A 23,801-nucleotide genomic window follows, 5' to 3' on the forward strand; every position below is an offset into this window, starting at 1 on the left:
GCACACTAAATTGGCGTACTTAAAAGCCCACATGGAATTCGATGGACACTATTTACACTAAAAGGCTGCCATCTTAGTGAGGTTGTAAACGGAGGTTACGTCATATATATATATTATATATATATATATATATATATATATATATATATATATATATATATATAATAATAATCTCTATTTATATAGCGCCTTTCTAGACCGCATATACTTACAGGTGTATTTTCAGCAGCAGTAGAAGGATGACACGTCTTCGGTGCTGATACCACCTTAAATATCTCGCGAATATTTTCATTCTCATATTTTTTCTTTATTTCTTTTTCCAAACTTGCAAAAAGTGCTGCCAGCAGGTGTCGATAGCGTTCAAACAGCTGGTTGAAACCATTGTTAAATAGTAGTAGAAGAAGCTGTCGCGTCATTTTCCCGTTAGTGCGTAGCGACAGTGTTTGATTTGAGACATACTATCTGTTGAGAATTTGCGTACTAGCTAGTATGTACACTATCCTGATGCATACTAACTTCTAGTATACTAAGAGAAGTATGCGATTTGAGACACAGCACGGGTGACATGATGGATGCTGCCATCTAGCGGCCGGAAGTTTTAATTGCAACACAAATGTTATTCAAAGCATTATTTTTGTTGCAATTGAACTTCCGGCCGCTAGATGGCGGCAACCATCATGTCACCCGGGCTAAAGAAGTGGTGAAATCCCGCTAGATCTCGACCATGTTAGAAAATAATGCACAAAATTAATTCTATTCATTTTATTTTGTCAAAAACCAGATTCCATATTTACACATTTTGGTCTGTTGGTATTTTCTATGTTTATGGTTGACCTAGTGGAGAGTGAAGGGTTAAACTTGAACCATCATTCACCGAATTCAACTCCATGTTCAGTTTTTTTTCTTCTCATTTTTCATGAAACTATATTTACGATAAATAAACCGTTATACGTTCGATACTATCGTCAGGTTTTGTTGCTCCGAGTGAGTTTAAATGGGGTCTTTCTGGCGTGGCAGCCATCTTGGATTTGTTTATTATTTCAAGCTTTATTTAAAATCCTGCTCCGTGAGTCCGTGTTGGGGAAAATGGAGGGAAAGTTTCTGGCCTTGTTGTGTCATGTGGGTCTGTGTTTGCTGCCGGTGTGTGTTTTTTTCCCCCCCCTCGCCAAAAAAAATAAAAGAAGCTCCTGTCTCACCCTCACGACTCACCCTCTGCATGTCTGACTCTCCACTCACTCCCTCCCTCCCTCCCTCCTCACGCTGTCGTCTGCTCCTCCTCCCCCGCCAGACGCCAAGCATCGCGCAGAGAGCGAGTTCGGACCCCTGACCCGGCCCCGCAGCAACACACTGCCCAAGAGCTTTGGCTCCACGCTGCTGGACCACGGCGCCCACGATGCGGCCGGCGAGCCCAGGGAGCAGCGGCCCACCAGGGAGGAGACCCTGGAGCTGATCCAGCGGCGGGTGACGGGGCGGCGGCAGGAGGACGGCTGGCCCGAGGACGTGAAGGTGAGGGCGGTGCCGAGGCGGGCGAGGGCGGCCCTGAAGAGGGCGAGCGCGGAGACTCACGAACTTGTCGTGTCCCTGCAGAAGATGACGAAGGAGCAGCTGTCCTGCGAGAAGACGGTGCTTCAGAAGAACCTGCTGCACTACGAGGGCCTGCACGGTCGCCCGGTGAGTCGACCTTGGCTTCACGAAGGCCCGCCCGTGACCCCCCTGGACCTGGCTCTGACCCCCTTCCTCTTCTCTTCCAGGCGACCCGGGAAGAGCGTCTGGTGGTGAAGCCGCTGTACGAACGATACCGGCTGGTCAAGCAGATGCTCACCAGAGTCAGCATCGCCCCCGTCACTGTACGTGAGCGCCACCTGTTGCCCGCTTCGCCGCTACCCTCGCTGACATCTCACGCCCCTACAGGTGTCGCCATCCAGCAAGAGGCGGAGTCAGACCCTGCAGCCCATCATCGAGGGGGAGACGGCGCACTTCTGGGAGGAGATCCAGGAGGAGGAGGAGGAGGAGAAGAGGGCGGAGCAGCAGCGGGAAGAGGAGCGCGAGGAGGACGAGGAGTACGAGGAGGACGAGGAGGGCGAGAGCAGCAGCGGCGGCGAGATGCAGGGCCCGGAGGTCATCATGGCCGTCGACCCCGCGATCCCGACGGAGATGAAGATGCAGAATGAGGCGGATGGTCGGACTCGCTACGGGGGGACGATGGAGGAGGGATCGGGGAAGCTGGCCATGGACCTACGACTGTCCAGCTCCAACGCTTCGTCTATGTGAGCAAACACACTAACACACACACTAACACACACTTAGTTTTTACTCTTGGCCTGGACATTTCTAATGTATCTGTACATGATGTCCATCTGAGTGATCATTCTCTTGTCTTGTTTAACCTGGACTTTATCCCTGAACCTAAGCCTTTGAAAGTTAGGTCTCAGAGGCCTGTTATCTCAGCTGATACTGCAGACAGTTTTTCTGCTATGTCTTTCCTTTGATGACTGCCCAGATGTGGACAGTTTGATTCACTGTTTCACGACTCATTGTGTTGATATTCTGGATCAAGTGGCACCTGTTAAATCGAACTTGAAAATTCAGAAAAAACGGTGCCCTTGGACAAATGAAGATCTCCTGAGTCTGAAGAGACTTTGTCGAAAGACTGAGCGTCTCTGGAAGTCCACTAAACTTGAGGTGCACAGACTTCACCTCAGGGATCTGATGACTTCTTACAATGAGATGGTAGAAAATGCTAGATCTGATTACATCAGAAAACTGGTAGCAGCAAATGGGAAAAACCCCAAAGTTTTGTTTGACACGATTAATTCTCTCGTGTCTCCTGCTCCTCAAATCACACCTGTCTTCTGTGAAGCTGACGGCAATGCATTGTTGAGATTTTTCATTGACAAAATTAAATTGATCAAAGAGAAAATCTCTCCCCCTTTGTTTGGAACCCCTACTGTCTCTGAGCCCCTCTCCTCCTTTTGGTCTTCCTTCACTGCTGTATCTTTGGGTGATATTTCGGCACTAGTGAACAAGATGAAACCCTCTTCTTGCTCAGATGACGTCCTTCCTTGTTGGCTTTTTATCAAAGTATTTGATGTAATTGGCCCCTGGGTTACCAATATGGTGAAGCTCTCCCTTTCCACAGGGGTTTTTCCCAATGCATTTAAACATGCCATTTCGGAGACTCTGCTCAAAAAGCCACACACTAACACATGCACTAACACACACACACTAACACACACACACTAACACACGCAAACACATGCACACACAATAATACACGCATGCATACACACAAACACACACACAAACACGCACTCACACATGCACACACACTAACACACACTAAAGCGCTATATAAATACAAATTACTTACTTACTAACACACACACACTAACATACGCACACACCAACACACACACACACTAAAGCGCTATATAAATACAAATTACTTACTTACTTACTAACACACACACTAACTAACACACACGCACACACACACAGTAACACACTCGAACACAAAAATGCCACAAATTAAATAATATTTAATTGTATTACATTTATTTGTTCAGGCCGGAGCTGCTGGAGCAGCTGTGGAAAGCTCGAGCAGAGAAGAAGAAACTGAGGAAGACCATCAGAGAGTTCGAGGAGGATTTCTACCAACACAACGGCAGGTCAGTGGAACCAGAACCTCTGGTGAAGACCAGCCACGGAGACTTGGGTCTGACTGTGTTTGTGTTTGTGTGTGTCCTGCAGGAACGTGCAGAAGGAGGACCGGGTCCCCATGCAGGAGGAGTACCGCGAGTACAAGCGGATCAAGGCCAAGCTCCGGCTGCTGGAGGTCCTGATCAGCAAACAGGACTCGTCCAAGTCCATCTAGACGAGCGGCGCCACCAAAGCACGACACGTCGTCACCATCAGCCGTCGACACTTTTAACTATTTATCATCACCGACTAGAGTTTTAAGAGTTTTAAACCTGTGTGTAAATAGAAGGTCGTCACCATCACTCGACTGATGTTCTCCTCACGTCGCAGCCGCTCGACTCACTGTGACTCTTCGTTTTTACTTTCTTTTTTTACTTCTTTTTTTTCCTCCATGACTTCCTGCGCGTGTGGATCCGCCGACGGTTCACGTTCTCATCCACTCTTAGTTCCTCTTCTACTTTGGCAATATTTGTCAGCGAGACGTTCGGAGGGTTTTTTCGGGGCGCGGGAGCGAAACGACGTTCAGTCGACAGTTAAAGAATCCGGCACCAAGAGAGAACCTCTCGTCTGCGATGCGTTCAAAAGCTAACGGGGGGGGGGGGGAATCACACTAACTTCACGAGGTCAGCGAACGCACCACCGTGTTGAGATGTTTCAACTTTTAGAGTAAATACACACTTGGGGACACAAACATGAATGTTTTATTTTCATGAGTTAAGGGTCAGTGAACGCATCGCATCACCAAAACCTTGCATGAGGTTGTCAAATGGGACCTTGAATGCACCGAAAACGTTCTTTTGAGCTTCAAGGTGCCGGATTCTTTAACTCGATCGACTGTAAACGAGGAGCTTCTCGGCTAAAAAAGGTTTTGCTCGTAGCTTTATTTAAAAAAAGGTGCCAACACTGCCAGCACTGATCCGAAAAGCAGCGGAGTGTCTTTTTATTTCCCTCCGTCGGTTTGATAGTTTTTACGGACGGTCCGACCCGGTGAGGTCATTTCCTGCTGGCGGGTCAAATCAATGGGTCGAAAACCTCTTGGCGTCACGGCCGGGACTTTGTAGGCGAGAGTGGGAACGTTTGCTGGTGATGATTGTAAAAAAAAACAAAAAAAAAACGTCTGGAGCTTTGATAGAAAAAAATACGAAATGTTATTTGCACAGCATTCGCTCGGATGTGATTTTTTTTTCTTTTGTTTTGTATTTCTAAAAATGAGGCACTACTTCTATACAAATATACATATATCCTGTACATACATTAAAAAAAAAAAACTAAAAAAAAAAAAACACCCGAAGGAATGAATGTTAAATTATTTGTTTGGCCCTCTTTGGTTTAAAATGTGTTTTTTTTTTTTTTCATTTTTTAAGTCCTTGCTCAAGCGATCATAACCTTTTTTTTTTTTGTTCCCCGTGTGATGACGATAATCTCCATGTGTCGCGTCATCCTGTCGCTAGTGTTTGATACGCTGACGTGTTCGTGCGCTTGCATGGCCAGACATGATCCTATAAACACCGTGTGTCGTTTTCTTTTCCCGTCATTCGTGCCATGATGACACAGCAATAATAAAAGCGGAGGAACGTCGGAACCACTTGAATGTCATGAGCGTCTTTTATTTCACTTCCTGGTGCTTTGGGTCAACGTTTTCAAAATGGTGGACGTTGTTGCTCAAATAAATGGGTTTGGGTTTGATTTTAAAATGTAAACAAAAATTTACGACAAAAATCATTTTAAATATAATTCACTTCGAGTAGAAGAGTAGCGAATATTGTGAACAAGGCAACAAAGACAACTTTTGAGGCTATAGTCTTGTATTTCTGCACAGGCAATAAAAAAACAAAAACAAAGTGTTTTTAGAAACTTACCGATGACGTCATGCTAAGAAAAGGCATTTCTTCGTTGTGGTTCAACTCCAATCTTGATTTGTATTGGCGCCCTCTAGTGGACATCAGGAAAGTCTCGCACAGCGGAAACTTTTTTCCAAGATAAAAAATAGGTTAAAAGAAAAGTGACGAAGAAACTATGAAAGTTACACCAAAGTTAAATCCAAACGTTGATTATTTTGACTTTTTAATCTACATTTTAATGTTTAAATCGCGTTTCTACGTGAACGTATGTCAGAGCAGGAGATGTTTGAAAACCTCGTCCTATTCGCTTATGGGTAATTTACGGCAGCTTTTCGCGACATGTCGCAAAAAATTATATTCTGGTTAGAAAAATAGCAGCGCTAGTTTTGATGTATTTTTTGTTTATATGCGCTTAACAGCTGTACTTATACTCAAAAAGCTTCAAAGTATCTAAAATGTAGTCGCTATATTTAACCGTCCGCGTTTTGCATCAAGTCCGTAAACAACATAACATCTCGCGATATTAACCCAGGGTTCGCTAAAACTGACGTGATTTGAATGAAAACTCCAGTGCAGTTTCAAGTTCTTTATCACAATGTTAGAATTACACTTTTTGTCCTTGAAATGACTAAAAACAACGTGATCTTTCTATAAATAAAATCTTCTACAGTGTGATTGACACGATGACACATGAGACATAGACGCCTGGTTGACGTATTTGAAACGGCGGATCTCGAAGGATCCAAATGCTTTAGAGAAGAAGTAGAACCTGAGGTCGTCCTCGTCGCGGCTCTTCATTCCTTCTTCTTTACATTCTCGTGTGTCCAGACGCTCCCGAGGAAAAGTCTCGACATGAACTTTTTAGCACGATAGCTTTGGAAATTGTGGCGACTCTATAAAATTGGCTCAAAATGTGCGTCGGCGGGTTCCGTGAGTCCACACGGGTTCCGTGAGTCCACACGGGTTCCATGAGTCCACACACGGGAACATCAGTCCAGCAGCAGCTCCGTCCTCTCCTGAGAGGCCGCTTCATGTGCTTGGCAACTACGAGTTCTCTCCACGCTTCGTGGAGTTTTACTTCTTCCAGTGCAACATAGAAAGTCAGGATCGGCTCCAGGTGAGGGACCCGGTCCCCCCCGGGTCTGCAGGGCCCTTCGTCATAGTGGCTTGTCGATCACAGCGACCCCTGCAGACACAACACTTAATAAACTTCTCTGACACTTTGACAATTTAAATTAAATACAAATGGTGATACAACTTCAGAAAGTTTCAATTTCAGATGTCAGAATGAGTTATAAAATATATATATAAATAAAAATAAAAATAAGTTATTTAATGGTTTTAGTTTCAATAAAGTGTGTGTTAAATAAAAAATAACTTTTTAATTTTACAAATATTTGATAATTGTGTTGCAATTAAACTTTCGGCCGCTGGATGGCAGCAGTCTTTACACCATCCACAGCTAAAGGAACAACTAAATACCATGAGATCTCGCTGGGGATGAGAGGATACAGTCGACCCCGGCAGATTTTGAAGCTGATGTTTGGTCATATTTTAGTTTCAAAACAAATCAAAGCAGTTACGACTTCCCAAGAGTCATATGGTCTGTAAATACTGCAACACTAGAGTCAAGTCAATCGTATCTCCGCCCCTGTATAGTGATGTGTATCAGGGCTGAACGATTAATCGCATTTGCGATATTATTACGATAATAAAATATATCCAATTATTTTATCGCAAAGGTTGCAATTTTATTTATTGTTATGTTAATTGTATTTGTTTAGTTTGTGTGTCAAAGTTTGTTACCGTGTACAATCACACAATACTAATTCTATAAATGACAATATATCGATATGACAGGAGATTTACTTAAATATGAGCATTATATAACAAGAGCAACTGTGTAAAAATGTGCTGTAAGAAAAGACAGAATAAGTGACTTTCTTTACTCCGATTTATCGACTAAAAAAAAGTATTTGCCGTGAATACATTACGTCTGTTTACAACTGTAAAGTTACTAAATTAACCTTCTCCCTTTATTTTAATGTATGTTTAATTTGCCTTTATCTTAAAAATAGACTTAATAACTTGATCTTAACAATCACAAAGAAATACATATTACTGTAAAGTGGATGAATAATTGTATTAGAAAAAAAAAAGCATAAAAAATATTATAGATATTGAAAAAATAATCTCATAAATAATTGTTCCGCCCTAATGTGCATCATATTCTTACCAGTACAAACCCATACTAGAGCAGAGAGTGCCCTCTAGTGGCTGTGAAAAGGAGACCAACATTACCAGCGTAGCTGCGTCCGTTGCTCATGTTGGTGGGGATGAGGCTCCACTTGTCAGTCGCTGGATTGTAAAACTCTACGGACGAGAGGTTGCACGAGCCGTCGTCGCCGCCGATCACGTACAGGAAGCCGTTGATGGCGCACACGCCTGCGGGAGGAAGCAGGTCGTCAGCGCCTCGCCGACCCGTTCAAAGACATTTGTGTGTTAACGTTTCCTGACCCGCGTTCCTCCGACACATGTTCATGTCGCACGCCGGCCTCCAGGAGTTGGACTGCGGGTCGTAAACCTCCACGCTTTTCCTCACCAGCGGCCCGTCGTGTCCTCCTGCTGCATACAGGTGACCCCCCAGGACCCCCACACCTGCAGGACCAGCAGCAGCAAAACTTTATTAGTTATTACTGTTTTATTAATGTTGTTATTATTCTTGGTTTATTTTGGACAGTGGCTAATGTGACGGGCCATCGAGCAAATATAAGTATAGAATAAAGTGATACAATCAAGCTAAATATGCAAAAGTTATTAATTTATTGTATTTATTTAACCTTTTCAAAATGATATTCTCACATAAAATCATTTTTATATTTCCCCTTAAATTTTTTGTGGGTCATAAAATACTCACAAAAATGATAAAGAATAAAACAAGTTGAGCAGAGTGAACGAATGTTTGTATCCTTTTAGGTATTTGTGTTATTTGATCTATGCTCTTTATATTTGCACCTTGTCATCCCTTGCTTTTGTTCTTTTTATTTGCGCTTTGTTCTTTTTATTTGCCCTTTGTTCTTGTTCTTGCTTTTATGAAACTTGTTGTACCTTCTATTGTCTGTTGTGAGCTGGAAAACTAATTTCCAGAAGATCACCAGAGGGATTAATAAAGTCAATCTTATCTAATCCAACCTAAGTATTGAATTAAATAAACCAATACAAAATAAAATTGTTAGTTTCTATTTAACCATTTACCTAATTTAGGGCCACATTAAGTCAAATCCAAGTCTGCACTGAGGCGTGAAGAGTAGGGTTTAGCAAAAAATAAATCTCATTTGTGAGATCCTTGTGATGACTGAGGACAAGAGGATACAGTCGACTCCAGCTCTTTTAAAGCTGATGTTTGGACATATTTTGGTTTCAAAACAAACGAATGCAGTAACAACTTCATCAAGAGTCATGTGGTCTGTAAATTCTGCAATGTCAGAGTCATGTACTCGACAATACTCCAAACATATCCTACAGTATCACAATATATCGTATCTTGAATCGTGATAACGTGAAGATACGCTCCAAGACTAGACCATTTGAGTATCACTGAAATAGAATTAAATTAATCATAGAAAACTTTCATTTTATTTCTTTTTAAACAAAAACGTACCTGCTCCACTCCGCCGTGTACTCATGTCGGCGACGTAGCACCACTGGTCCGTGACGGGGTCGTACTCCTCCACCGAGCTCAGGCACTGACGCGACGCTCCGTCGTAGCCGCCGACTGCGTACAGCTTTCCTGCGGAACAGAAGTCAAAATTACTATTTAAAAGTCTTGCAAAAAAAATGAACAACTCCTCACCGTCGACCACGCCAACGCCCACGCTGCTGCGGCGGGTGTTCATGGGAGACACGTACACCCACTCGTTGGTCTTGGAGTTGAAAACTTCTACTGTGGACAAACCTGAAGTGAAGGTTTTGAAATGTCAAGTTAAAAAACAATAATCAGCTTCATAATTGCATGTGTGTGTTGATAGTGTGTGTTGATAGTGTGTACCTATGCTGCCATTAAAGCCTCCCACAGCGTACAGTAGATCTCCCAGCACAGCAGCTCCCAGAGTGCTGCGTCTCTCCTGCATGCTGGCCACCGAGCCGCTCCACTGGTCCCGCGAGCCTTCGTACACGTCCACTGTCCGCTCCCGCGACGAGCTGTTGAACCCTCCGATGGCAAACACCCGACCCGTGATGGACACTACGCCTGCGGGGAGGAGATAATATTGGGAACCTTCATCCATTCACACGAGAAGAACACATTTGTAGAAGTGATGAAGCTTCATGAAGCACACAAGTTTTAAAATGTGTCTCAGGCCCTCGTTTTTAATTCGATTAGACTGAACTTTAGCCAAATAATAGAAACTTAACTTTCTCATTTAACATTTACTGACGGTTTTTGGCATGTTTATTTTATAAATAAATATCGTTCGGCCCAAGATCGGACTGAATCCTAAAACATTGCTTGACCGAGTTTGACACAATACTGTAAAACAAAATAAAGAAAATGATTATATCATGAAACCTCATCTGTCCGTCAAACATTAACCAGTTGACTGAACACAGTCCACTGGTTCTCTACGTTTTAAACAGTAAATAATTCACTTAACTGTTAAAAAAAACGAAAAATGTTCCATTGAGGTATTTGAATGAATATTCTTTATTAATAACAGAAATATATCTATTTTATTTCGAGTAGCGAATGTAAACATGTTTATCTATACATATTTCTAATTAATAGAAAAAAGGCATGTTGTGCTTTGACGACTGCTGAATAATAGTTGTTCCGGTATGTGTGTGACTGCAGCCACATGAGGGCGCTATGACCCATTAAATAAACCCTTTATTTTACAGCCACTCCATTTACACTAAAGGTTCATGAGGGATTTCATGTTTTATTCATTTATTAAGGGGCCATTAAACTAAACAAAACAAATAATAAAACGTGTAATAAACCCGTGTTTTACACAAGAGATCAATAACGTTTCATATATATATATATATGTATTCATCTATACATTTTCAATTAAATAATATAAATAAATAATTTATTTTGAGGGAAAACAAACACCAAATGAAAAGAGGCAAGAAATAAAATATGTAAAAACAAAAAAAACGATAGACAAAAAAATGTATACGTTTAACTAAAAAACAATTATTTTATTATATTCTGATGGAAAACAAACACTAAATGAGGAAAGAAATGGAAAAATATATATATATGAACATGTTATACAAGCGATTTATTGAAAAAGAGAACCATTGTTACTATAATTTATTTTTAGGGAGGAAAAAACTAAATTAAAAGAGGGAAAAAAGGGAAAATCAGTGCTACATTTTTAATTTTTTTTAAGTGTTTGTAATTGTATCTACAAGACAACAAGTTTCCTTGTTCTAGTCCATCATGAAAGTCCCTTACATCCGCAGTCCTGGGTTCAGAAAACCTAAATACGTCAAATAAACTTAAGGAGATGGTAAACATACATTAACCTTCCAACACACGCACGCAGACTGACCTGCTCTGCAGCGTCTCGAAGGAAGGTCCGCGACAGAGTACCATCGATCCTCCTGGAAGTCGTAACACTCCACGTTTCTGATGGCTTTAGGAGCCTGGCCTCCCACCACGATCATCACCTGTGGAGAAGAGCGACGACACTTCAGCTGTGAACGCTGCTGCTGCTGTGCTGGTGCACCCGGGCTGGGGATCGAGACCTTGGGGATGCTGACGGGAGTTCTGGGCCGGGTCCGGTCCGTCTTGATGAGGTGCCGCTGGTCGGCAGGCAGCAGGTGATACTTCATCGCCTCGATAAGAAAATCTTTGCACGTGTTGTTGTTCTTTATCAGTGCTTCTTCTTCTACGATCTAAAGAAATACATAAGTCAAAGTGGAAGAAGGTAGAACTGGCAAGTGTTTTCTCGCCTCACCTGAACCAGGTAGTCCCTGGACAGCAATGGAAGTCGAACATGCTCCATCAGAGTGGGCATGAAGTCCAGGCGCGCTGGTTTATCGTACTTGATCCACGAGATCATGGCTTCAAACACCTGAGAGAGAAGGAAAGAAGAGATGTCACCAAGTCAAGTGGCCGTTTATTTTATATTTCATTTTCAGATCCAAAATAACAACTCGAGCAAAAATAAGTGAATGTATCATCTTGTATATCACAATACTAATGATGTTTACATGGATTTTTTATTTTAAAAGTTAGCTTCAAAATGAACCATTTATAAAGAATCCTGTTGCTGCTCAAAAGTAATTCACTTAATAAACATCAACTGAAAGCAGGGAACCGGAGTTGAACTCTCACATAACTGTCATTACAGCACCTCCACAGTAGAAACACAGACTAGATTCATCTCCTCATGCGGCTACGCACAATAGAATTAATGCAATGTAAAACAAATTATGAAAGTGTCTCAGTTCGATACATGCACTTAGGCGGGTGAGTTATAGATAGATGGATAAACTTTATTGATAGGGATCAAAGGTCTTCTTCAGGAACACAGCAACACAGACGATAGGTTCATAAAACAAGAACAAGAACAAAGTGCAATAAAAAGAAAGTGCAAGATGACACCATCTAAATCTAAAGAACATAGATCATAGTAAAAATAACAAAGACAAAGGATACAAAGATTAACATGGAATATCATCTTTTCACTCCACTTCTGTCCCAAAACTCAGAATTAAACAATCTAATAGCACAAGGAATTAATGAGTCCTTGAGTCTCTTAGTGTTGCAACTGGGAAGAAGCATTCATGCTCCATCTGTTTCTCTGCTCACTGATGACAGTGTTCAGAGGATGACTGTCATCATCCATGATGGACAGTAGTTTGTTCAATGATCTCCTCTCAGCAACTGTCACCAGTGAGTCCAGCTTCATGCCAACCACAGGGACACTCCTCTTGGACACATTTCCAAAACACCACAGCATAAAACAGGACACGTAGAGGAGTTTCCTACAGATGTTAAAAGGATCAAAACCTCCTCAGAAAGTACAGTCTACTCTGACCAGTCCAGTTTACTGTCCAGCCACACACCGAGGTACTTCGAGTTCACAGAGAGGAAGTGTGAAATTTGGAGCGCGAGTTGTGTTTAGTTGTAAAGTAAATTAATATTAATGTACCAGGCCATTTTAAGAGCGTTGCCAAACATTTTTGAGTGGAAGCGTCACTTAAAACCGTCATAAAAGTATATAATTGTCAATTGTAGCTCAAGAATGTCACTAAACATTTTCACCTACACATTGTTTGAAAACATAAAAGATCCAAGTCCAGTCCCTTCATCTAATATCTGTCAAATAGTCTAAAGTTTAAACCTAACTTCAGTTTGCTTATTCGTGTCAACAACAAGTACGTAAGTAAGAAAGTAAGTAATATTTATTTATATAGCGCTTTTCCAGACCAGGGTCACAAAGCGCTTTAACAATCGAAACAATACTAAAAAAAGTATATACTTTAAAGATCAAGATAATACTGAGAACAACACAGGAGTTCCAGAAAATCAAGGAAAAGCCTGAACAAATAGAAACGTCTTAAGATGTTTCTTAAAGGAGTCAGTAGATCCATCAAGCGCAAAGAGAGAGGAATGAATAATGAATAATGAATAACAAGTCATTATCATGTTATTATAAACAGTCATTACACAGTTACAACTTGTTTTATGTTCAATTATAATAATAATAATAACTACAACTCATCTTGGAATAAAAATGGTGCCAAAATCCCTCACCTAATTTATTTGATGTCTTCAGCCGTTAAATCGGAATAGATTCATGCTGCTTATATTTCAACAAAGGGTAAATTTCAGATTAAAGGGTTTAACAAACTAATTGCACAAAATAAAATTCTGACCAGGAGATAATTTCAGTTTTAATGGAGTCTCCACAAATATAACAGTCCATTAAATGGCTGCTGGATAAACGTGACGGTCAGTGTTCTCTACAAAAGTAGATTGTTTTGTGAACACTCTCCCTCGCGGCGGTTCTGCTGCTCTGACAACAGGATGTCGCACAGATGCTCTCAGGCTTCCTGTTGACGGCTGCAGGCGGACCCGCTCCCCATCTGACACCAACATCTGTCACTCAGGAACCGTCCGGTTCTGTTCTCCCTTTGTTTGGTCGACAAAAAAACTAAAGGGTTTCTTTTTATAATTACTGTTGTTGTTTTATCTGATTTATGCAAAGGTTTATAAAAAAAATAGAATTTATATAATTAAAATAGAAACTTTATTTTCTTAATTAAAAGTAATAGCAACTATAATGATAAATGTAATAATTAAAACTAATAATAATTTCAGACCAACTGCTGTGGTACATGTTATGGAAGTATATCAATGCCATCATAGTATGTGAAAATGTTGGTTTAATAGTTCCAACATTTTTATGTTGAGTTTAAAAGGCTAAGCATTTTTTTTTAAAGATTACATTTAGAAAATTTGTTCGTGAATTTTTGGAATTAGAATATCAAGATTTATGTGAAAAATCAAACTCTTTAAATTAAATGATTTTCGTTTTTTCTAATTAAATTATAATTAGAAAATTGGACATTTCAATAAACACCTTAACAAATTCAAATATTAAATACAAACCTATTCAACTTTTCAATAAAAAACAAAGAAATACAAATATTTAACAAACAATTCCATACTTAAAAAAAACCCATAACATTTTAATGGAAAACGTTTTTAATTTTGAAATATTAAATTCAAACTTTTAACACTCTGATCGCACTGATATACATATATGACACTCATATACTCGATTTTTTTCTCCTCCTGGATATCTTTCAATCATGCACAGGCCAAGATATTTTTAAAGAGTGTACATTTCAGATGTTTCCTAGCAACACATTTGTAAACCTTTCTGTAAATATGTTGTCAGTAATTGGCAAAAGTTCGCATTGAAAGTATGGCTAAGAGTTTTACCTTCAACAAACACCTTGAGAACATGCAAGTACAAGATTTTTTTTTTGTGTCATCTGTGGGTCAAGGTGACCCGAGGGCCCAAAAACAAATGTGTTTAAAGTATACCTTGTGTGGCCTCTGAGTCAAGGCGAACGAGTTTGCCCACACGTTTGTTTACAGGCCACCGGGTCACCTTGACCCAGAGATTACAAGGGTTCAATACAATTTGTACTCACTCAGATTTGCTGAAAAATACATTTTTTGGTGAAAAAAAAATGTAAAAAGAAGAGTTCGAGTCTAACCTTTTCTTCTGTTGAAACCGTCAGCTTGTCGCTGGAGATCAGGCTGCACAGCTGCTGAAGCGAGAGACCCAGAAACTCCTCTCCCTGGACCACATCTATAAAATGCTGCTCTGAGGACACAGAAACCTTCACCGTTACCAAACATGGACATTCAAAACAAATCAGACACATGAGCTCCCGTGTCGCGACTACAACAAAGATCTACCTGCATAGGCGTGTGCTTGGTTGAGGAGCTGTGTGCAGGTGTGCAGGTCGGCGAACGCCAGGATGCCCAGACAGTTGGTGGGGTGAAGCTGCGACTGCAGGAACTCACAGCAGACCTGACGGACGTCCATCAGCTGGAGGAGACTCGCTGCTGGAAGAAGAACCTGCAGCAACAGAAGGAAGTCGGTATAAAAAAACATTTTGCCAAATAATTCAAGTTTAAACGTTATTTGAATGTACGTTTAGAGTTTGTTTATACATTTTTATCTAGAGATTCTCATTCTTACTCATAAATACGAGAAGAATTTCCCTTTAAGGAGACAATACATGGTCAAATAGTTGTTCTCCGTTTATTTTTGAGGTATTAAGACTAGTTTAAGAATAATTTGATTAAAATATAGATAATAAAACAGCCTACGATGAAAAAAGAAAATTGTTGTTCAGTTGATGTTCAAATATTTGTTCTCTGTTTATTTTGAGGTATTAAATAAGATTAGTTTAAGAATGATTTGATTAAAATATAGAAAATAAAACAGCCTACGATGAAAAAAGAAGAGTGTTCAAATATTTGGAAACAAATTGAAAGCTAAATTTTTTTTTCCCATGTTCAACATGTATTTATGTAATTAAATAAGAAAATGTAACTAAAAAGTACATTTTTAAACTGCTGTGAATCAGCAATTACTTGAATTTGTCGCTTTTTTTGTGGTTGACCTTCTGAATTTCAAGGGCCAACGAGAACAAAACTAACCAGAGACTGATTAACATCCAAACAAGGCTTCGGTCTGTGGACGCGCCAAGTCTACGGCCGTGTGGTGAATTATTATTCACTCTTCACAAAGTGGGTCTTTGATGAAGCCCCTCGTTCTGGCTTGACTTGGTCAGCAGGACTCTTCACATGCAAAACCATCAATTTGTCTCACAAGGAACACAAATAGGGTTGTTTTGTTTTTTGTTTTGTATTTTTACACGTCCACATCCCATTCAAAACATATAAAGTGTCCATCAAGTGCGTCATCGAAATACACATTTTTAAAGTGAGCCAATCAGGCGCCACAACAGTGGGAGGATTTCCTGCTTCTCGTGGTGCTCACTTCCTGCCGTAATAATCAAAGGAAGTATCCAAACTGAGGATTCAGCCCACTTTTGGGATTCAAGCAGAACAACATGTCTGAGATCAACAATTCCTACAGTTAAAAGTTAATCACCGTTCCTCACAAGTGGAGCAAAAGATATATAAAATAAACAAGTACTATTTTTCCGCCATGAATTATCAAGTCGAGTACATTTAATTTTACTTTACTAATTACTTTCGGAATATAAAGTGGTACATTTCATAAATGATATGTTTTAAAACAAGAGAGGGAATCAAATCAAGTGACCACAATATATACTAGGACTTTTTTAATGACGCACTATAAAACGCTGTAAAAGAAAATAAGGGATATAGAAAGGAAAGGTGAGATCACTCGTTTTTTCAATAAAATAAAATAAAATAAAAATCTCTAATTAAGTTGACATCCTTCTTAGTTATGAGATAAGGAGATGAGCCATCGTTGCACCAATTCATTTTGAGTCTCTATTCTTAATACAAATCAAATAGAAGATTTCTTATACAAGTGGTTTTAATTTGAGTAAAAATGTTACGATATAAAAACATGATTAAAACGCTTTTAATATTTAACATTTCAGTTTCTAAATTATACTTTACATTACATTCTTGGTGTTATCGTGACCTTTTAAGTATATATTTTATTGAGTACTGTTTTGATTGTTTAAGCGCTGTGTGACCCTGGTCTGGAAAAGCGCTCTATAAATATAAATTACTTACTTATTTACTTATTTTAAAACATTTACTCCTAAAAAAAAAATTAAAATAGTAGGATTTTTGTTAAAGAATAGATTAAGTTTTACAACTTTTAATATATATTTGGAACTCAAACATTCATATATTTATGTGGCCCACATAAATATAGACAAAGGGTCGGTTCTGTCCACAAGTCTTAGGTTAAAAAAAAAAGGTTGGACCTCTGAGCCACACACCTGCACGTTGTCTTCTGTGACCTCGATCTCTGCCGTGTAGATGTAGTCCACCAGCTTCCTTAACGTCTGCCCGTCCACCTCTCGGATCTTCACCTGCTGAGCTTTGCTCTCGCTCATGTCACCTGTTCACAAGTCCAAACACACAACCGTTAGCTTCATTCACACGACGAACAAATGACATATATATAGATCTGGACGTACCTGTAAACATGGCACAGAAGTAGGGGCTGCAAGCAGAGAGGACCACCCTGTGAGCCGGCACCTCAACACTGTCCGCCACCAGCTGGACGTCACAAAGCAGCCTCTTACTAAATGAAAATAAAAAAAAAATCAATTAACTTTAATTTCTCATCTCATTATCTTTTACTGTCGTCGACTCAAACACCTTCTCAAGTCGTTCATCAGCTGGAAGGCTTTTCTCATGTGCGTCTGGTTGAAGGTGAGCATCCCTCCGCTGACCATGTCCTCCTCTGGGTCAGCAGTGTTGTTGGGATGCGGAGAGGCCGGCATGACTGCGAGACTTGGGGCACAAAAGTAACATTAGTGGTGCAGTTTAACATCTAAATAGTCCATAACTTACAGCATAACAAATCTGTTGACACCAGTGTACGGCTACAAATGCCAATCACTTTAATTTAATATGGGAACATCTACTAATGGTTCCTTTTTTGGGGAATTTGTTTGTAGTCAGATTACACATTTAACACAAAATCCTAAATTTTTATTTTACATTTTTTTCTACAACATTTTGTCCCGAAATAAAAACAACTTTTGAATATTTGTCTGTTCAAAGCCAAGAGCTGTGTAGCCCAGTCCTGGAAGAATCTAAAGACATCTGGATTCTCGCAAAGGCTCAAGGGATTGACTTTTAATGTGGGACTCGACTCACAAAGAACAAACTGGACATATTCTATAAAATTCAGAGTTTATTTAGTGAGTTTCTTTGACCAAAAAAGGGGCATGTCAATGAAAATGTGGCCTGAGCAAAGCCGAATAACGTGCTTATATTGTGAATTTCCCTTGTGTCTTGTTTTTATTTTTATTTATCTTTACTTCTTTGTAGTCTGATAGTCTACTTCCTGGAAAAACAATATATATTTAGATTCCCAAGGCGTTTATTTTGACTACCTACAAAACATGTTAGTACGTTAGCAATAACTTTTCTGAATATCACAATCTGGGTCGGATGTCTTCACTTTTTAAGTCGTTTAAATTATTTACCACTTTGATTACTGTATTATTTTTTTATTTGCCTTTAAATGTTGTTGTGTTTTTAATACAGTGTTGTTCAGATTTATTGTTATTATAATTTAATAGGTTCGTGGAATCAATAGGAAAATTAAGAAAATGGGACTTTTTGTGTGTGTTTTTAAGTTACTATCAAACAATTGATTCTTAATATGTGCCTCAAATTCAATAATTTATAACAGAATACATTCTAATCATTAATAAATGTGTATGTTAAGTTGTGAAGGGGGTGTTGTCTTGTATGGAAGTTGCTCATTTAGAGATTATTCATCTTTATTTTCCTGTTTAAAGATAAAAGTTCAAACGCGTTCCTCGACATAACGGATCATAAAAAACAGGATTTGGAGAAAAACGACAACAAACGGTAGTTGTTTGTTTTGATTGTTGAACGTCAAGTTTGCTAGCTTACAGCTAACAGCAGCTTAGGACGCAGACAGCTGCCGTTAAAAACAATATTAACAATAACCGGGACAATAGTAAACAATGATATATTGATAATAAATGTATTTAAAAATAACTAGCATCCGAGGCTCCATCTGGTTGTGTCTGAGCAGCATCAGCTGGGCGGACATGCTATCGCTAAACCCCTATAGCTAGTCACAGACAGCTAGCAGCAGGGAGCTCATGGACCGAGGCTTTTTGGGGATTAAACACCCGGGAATGGAGAGGGTTAAGCGGGCAGCGGTGGGAGCCGAGAAGGGGGGAGAATGATAGCGACACCGAGTAATCCGGAAGCGGCGAGGAGCGAACTTACCCCGGCGACACTCCGTCCATCCTCCCGGAGCCTCGGAGCACGGCGGGCATGAGAGCAGCTGGCGCGCACACGCCTGGGCGCGCGCGTCGTCTTGCGCCCGCGCACGTACACACTTGGACCCCACACACACACACTGTTGTTGTTATTATTTCGCAACATTTTTTGTCATTTAAGTGGAATAAAACAGTAATTACAACCACTATATAAAAGCTCTTAAGGTGTTCTGGAAATGGGATGTATTTATTATTTGTATCTCTGTGACTATAACTAGTATTTTATTTGTTCGCAGATATATTCTCTTTTATTAATTTTTTATACATTTTTTATAATCACTGATTTGAAAGGTCCACACTTTTCAAATTTAATCCTGAAATACGTAAATAGTTTAACTGTATTTTATATTTTTGTTTATGTTCAATATTGTATTTTTTCATGATTAATGTTGCACAATTTGAATATATTCTCTTTTATTCCTTTTTTTCTCCTCCATCACTTATTTTAAAGGTCCACACTTTTCAAATTTAATCCTGCAATACGTAAATAGTTCAACTGTATTTTATATTTTTGTTTATGTTCAATATTGTATTTTTTCATGATTAATGTTGCACAATTGAATATATTCTCTTTTATTATTTTTTTTTCTCCTCCATCACTTATTTTAAAGGTCCACACTTTTCAAATTGAATCCTGCAATACGTACATAGTTTAACTGTATTTTATATTTTTATTTATGTTCAATATTGTATTTTTTCATGATTAATGTCGCACAATTGTACCCAAGCAAATTCCTAATGTGTGGAACCCTTTCACGGATAAAGGCAATACAAATATTTTTATTTCTAGATCATGGACGGTTGACCTCAATGCATCTTCACTTGTAGATCTGCCTCAATTTCATTGCAAAATAGCAAAATGGTTTATAGTATTCAAGAATATAAATATGAACTTTGACACCATTCTGCAGTATAATGCTTATCTTTATTTTTTTATTAGCTTATATATACAGTATATAATATGTATATGAAATTATTTTTTCTATCGAAAAAAATGTCCTCACTCGTTCAAATTTTTGCCGTTTTTTCCTCTTGCTTAAATAAAATGCAATATTTTAGTTTTTTTTATGTAATGTATTTGTTTGATTTCAGGTTTTTTTTTTTAAACGATGACTCTTCTTCCTTATGTAGTTTGAGCTAGTTCCACTATCTTGGAAGTGCACTTCTGCCACCTGCTGGATTGGCGACTGGAGCGGACTCTCCTGCATTTCCAGTTCGTGGATTTCTACAACAATGTTTGCACTTTCAAATATAATATTTCAACAATTATTGATTTTGTTCTGGTCAGAATCTCTCTCATTACTGTTTATTCGTTTGGCTGAAATCTCTGTTTAAGGTTCCGTGTAAGATGCATGTACCAATTCTATAAAGATAGTTCGTTTTTTTTATTATATTAAAAAAGTCCATGTACAAACAAAGGCGTAATTTATTAGACTATTCGTTGTACAGAAGTACAGATAACATTAGGCTTAACAATCCTAAATTATTTATTGTTTCAGACAGAATACTTTATTTTCACAATAGATAAATTGTTCTTCCCTAAAACTGACATTTTTTGCCATTTAAGTCCCATTCAAATGCTGTTTAATATATGGGTTATATGCTAGATGTTTAATTAAAAAGACACACTTTGAGGTGCAATAACCATAAAAGTAGTAGCTTTGTGACATCAGCGCCGGAGTCTTGTGTGGAACTAATGTGGTTTGAGAGCTTCCAAGAGAATCATCAGCACATACTGTAGGTGGTCTGGACAACAAAGAGTTCAAAATAACAAATGGAAGTGATCAATGTGTGAAAGGGGGCAGATGGGTTCCAGGTGGACGGAGGCCACTTGATTTGGTGTGGGTGAGGGGCTCGGCCATGATTATTCACCCTCAGCTGTGTGCTTTGAATGGAAGAAAAAAATAATAGTCGACAGAATACAACATGTCCATTTATACTTTGGTACATATAGCAGACCCTTTAATCCATAGTGATGGATATATTCAATGAATTTGGGCATTTGAGCAGAATAATTGACAACGTTCTGATCACATTGTTGAATATCACTATGGAAATGTTGGAACTTGCCCACAAAAGTGGATAACAGAATGCTTACATTTAAAAAAAAAAGGAAAACAACTCAACACATTTTAAAATGTGAATGTAATTTTACAGATAGATTTAACTTGAGGAATAAACGTTTACATAATGTAAATTTAAATTAAATGTCTGTGAAAAAGTCTGGTTAATTTAGCAATCTTCATCTGAAATACTCAAAAGGTGCAAATGAACCGGCTAAGTGGTCAGGAGAAAACACACCTTGACACACTCAAGTCTGATTACTTCCCAGCAGGACACAAGCTCTGTGGAGGTCTTTACGCTTTGCACCGAGATTCATTATTTGCTTGAGATGGCGCAGATTTAAATGCAAAGATTGCCCAACACACGCCTGTGTCGTGCAGACCTGTTGTGCAGCTCCTGAAGTGCAAATGAACCCACAGAAAGATGTTTAGAAGCTCACAAGAGCCATGTTAGCAATTTTGAGGTTACATGGCAGACATTGCATCTTATAAATTTTAATTTACTGATTTTGATTTAGGGCATGGAAACTATTGGAGGCCGATTTCCAGCTGCTGCAGTTTAGTTCCCTTTACTGAAATCCCAGAAGCATGACATTATATAGCACTGACCAGTGCTATATAATGCAGATAACAAGGCCTCGATTTTTTTGCAGGATGTCAGTTCATGATGCATTATATTGTAATATGTGGCTTTATATAAAGGTCTTGTACTTGAAGATGGCAGAGAATTGATGAAACAAAGACAAAGTGATTTTCGAACATTAAAAAGTTTAATAAAACCAGAACATAGGGGGTCAATTGAGCACTTTTGTTACATGTTTAATTCAAAACAAATGAGCCTTATGGGACGGGAGAAGCAAGAAATATATGAGCAACTTACAGTCTTACAAAAAAAGAAAAAAAAGAAATCCATCTATCAAAAAAAAAAATACCATCACGGCCTGGTGTTTTTGGATCAATAACCTCCCAACAGCGACCTCACTTAAAACCCTGAGTTCAAGAAGCGACAGAACAAAAGACTTGGTTTGTTAGACAAACTCAAATGAACGTTGAGAAGCAATGACTTTTACAAAATAAAAACTTAAAACAATTCTTTGTAAATAAAGTCCATACAAATGGAATAGGAGGACAGATGGAGGAGAGGGTCCAGGTGGGGGGCAGATGGGCACCGGTGGAAAAGTCTCATTCATTCGGGTGATAGACGCTGCTTTCAGTCGACTCACCCCCCCCACCCTACATGTGTGTGTGTCCAAGTTCATGGTATTCGGGTTTACATCTTGAACTGACTTTAATAGCCGCCGCCGCCGAATCCACCCCCGCGGCCGTACCCGCCCGCGCCGCCTCCCCTCCCCTGGGTGTACGGAGCCGACCGGCTGCCGCCGCCGTAGCTGCCGAAGTTGCCCTTCATGGCGCCGTAGTTGGAGTGCTGCTGCCCGTAGCCCTCGCTAAAGTCCCCGTTGCTGTACCCGCCACCCATCTGGTTGTCGTAGTCTTCGTAGCCGCCGCCGTATCCCCCGTAGCCGCCGCCGCCGCCGTTGTTGTAGCCGTACCCACCGCCATAGCCGCCGCCGCCGTATCCACCTCCGTATCCGCCTCCACCTCCGTAGCCGCCGCGGCCGCCGCCGTAGCCCTGCATCCCCCGGCCGCGACCCCGGGAGTTGCGCGGCCCCGTGGACATCTCCTGCTTGGTCATGGCCTTCTTCACCTCCACCTTGTTGCCGTTGATGGTGTGGAACTTGGTGAGCACCGCCTTGGTGGCGGAGTCGTTGTCCTCGAAGTAGACAAAGCCGAAGCCGCGCTTCTTGCCGGTCTGCTTGTCGGAGATGATCTCGGCCTTCTCCACCGTGCCGAACTGCATGAAGAACTGCGTCAGGTCGTCCTCCTCGATGTGGTCCTTGACGCCGCCGACGAAGATCTTCTTGACGTTGGCGAGGATGTCCGGGTTGTTGGCGTCCTCGCGGGCGATGGCGCGCTTCAGCTCCACGTTGTTGCCGTCCACGACATGTGGCTTCTCCGCCATTGCTGCGTCGGCCTCTTCGGGCGCGGAGTAGGTCAGGAAGCCGAAGCAGCGGGAGCGCCCGATCTGGGGATTCATCACCACCACGCAGTCGGTGAGCGTGCCGAACTTCTCGAAGTAGGCCCGCAGGCCCTGGTCCGTCGTCTCGACGTTGAGGCCGCCGACGAAGAGCTTGCAGAGTTTGGACGACATGATGGCGAGGATCTCAGGAGAGGATGGAAGTCCTAGACTGTCCCTCGTCTTCTTCAATGAACAACGAAGGGGCGGATCCGTTGACGCGCGCCGGGGTTCTTGTGTCGTGGCGGCCGCCCATTGGACCGCTTGAACGATAATCGCTCCCCGGATTGGCTGGACGCAACGTCATCGCCATGCTGCCTTCATGTGCGTCGGATATTTTGAACTCCAAAGCCGGCAATGAGTGAAAGAAAAATCACAATATTCGACTTCTAAAGACGGTTTAAAACATAAATTGTTCAAAGCACATCAACAAAGCCAAACATGACGAGTCACGTACATTTTGAACAACAAAGATGCTCAAAATACGTCAGAAACACCTCGAACAAGAACGACTTCAAACATCTATGCGTTTAGGCGCCATCTTTGACCGAAGTCTGCTTTAGCGCCACTATTGTT

The 23,801-nt window shown here is 40.4% G+C and overlaps 3 protein-coding genes across 4 annotated transcripts in view; 1 reads left to right on the top strand and 2 right to left on the bottom strand.

Moving 5' to 3' along the window:
- Positions 1–5,079, top strand: part of fam13b (family with sequence similarity 13 member B) — a 40,215-nt gene extending 35,136 nt beyond the window's left edge. The window contains exons 19-24 of the mRNA XM_087799789.1: positions 1,289–1,506; positions 1,588–1,671; positions 1,752–1,847; positions 1,912–2,267; positions 3,567–3,668; positions 3,751–5,079. Of these exons, the coding sequence (XP_087655915.1) occupies positions 1,289–1,506; positions 1,588–1,671; positions 1,752–1,847; positions 1,912–2,267; positions 3,567–3,668; positions 3,751–3,874 (980 nt within the window). The 3' untranslated portion in view covers positions 3,875–5,079. The remainder of the gene's footprint in view (positions 1–1,288; positions 1,507–1,587; positions 1,672–1,751; positions 1,848–1,911; positions 2,268–3,566; positions 3,669–3,750) is intronic.
- A 1,034-nt stretch (positions 5,080–6,113) lies between these two features.
- On the bottom strand, positions 6,114–19,096 carry klhl3 (kelch-like family member 3). 2 transcript variants are annotated; one of them, XM_087799802.1, is made up of 15 exons: positions 19,036–19,096; positions 17,419–17,553; positions 17,235–17,341; positions 17,034–17,155; positions 14,992–15,154; positions 14,787–14,896; positions 11,507–11,623; positions 11,295–11,444; positions 11,099–11,216; positions 9,589–9,789; positions 9,394–9,495; positions 9,202–9,330; positions 8,058–8,198; positions 7,842–7,985; positions 6,114–6,726 (listed from the first exon to the last, which is right to left on the bottom strand). In XM_087799802.1, exons 1-15 carry the CDS (start codon positions 19,083–19,085, stop codon positions 6,698–6,700), a joined length of 1,818 nt encoding a protein of 605 aa, XP_087655928.1. In that variant the 5' UTR covers positions 19,086–19,096; the 3' UTR covers positions 6,114–6,697. The 2 variants fall into 2 exon arrangements, with proteins under 2 accessions (XP_087655928.1, XP_087655927.1); XM_087799801.1 differs by having other exon boundaries at positions 9,202–9,495.
- Positions 19,097–21,899: 2,803 nt separating this feature from the next.
- On the bottom strand, positions 21,900–23,445 carry LOC148071883 (heterogeneous nuclear ribonucleoprotein A0-like). Its single transcript, XM_087799771.1, has one exon. The coding sequence runs from the start codon at positions 23,358–23,360 to the stop codon at positions 22,440–22,442; it is 921 nt and encodes a 306-aa protein (XP_087655897.1). The 5' UTR covers positions 23,361–23,445; the 3' UTR covers positions 21,900–22,439.
- Positions 23,446–23,801: the final 356 nt, after the last annotated feature.

This window comes from Callionymus lyra, chromosome 9 (assembly GCF_982586985.1).
Source record: "Callionymus lyra chromosome 9, fCalLyr1.hap1.1, whole genome shotgun sequence".
Classification (NCBI taxonomy): Eukaryota; Metazoa; Chordata; class Actinopteri; order Syngnathiformes; family Callionymidae; genus Callionymus; species Callionymus lyra.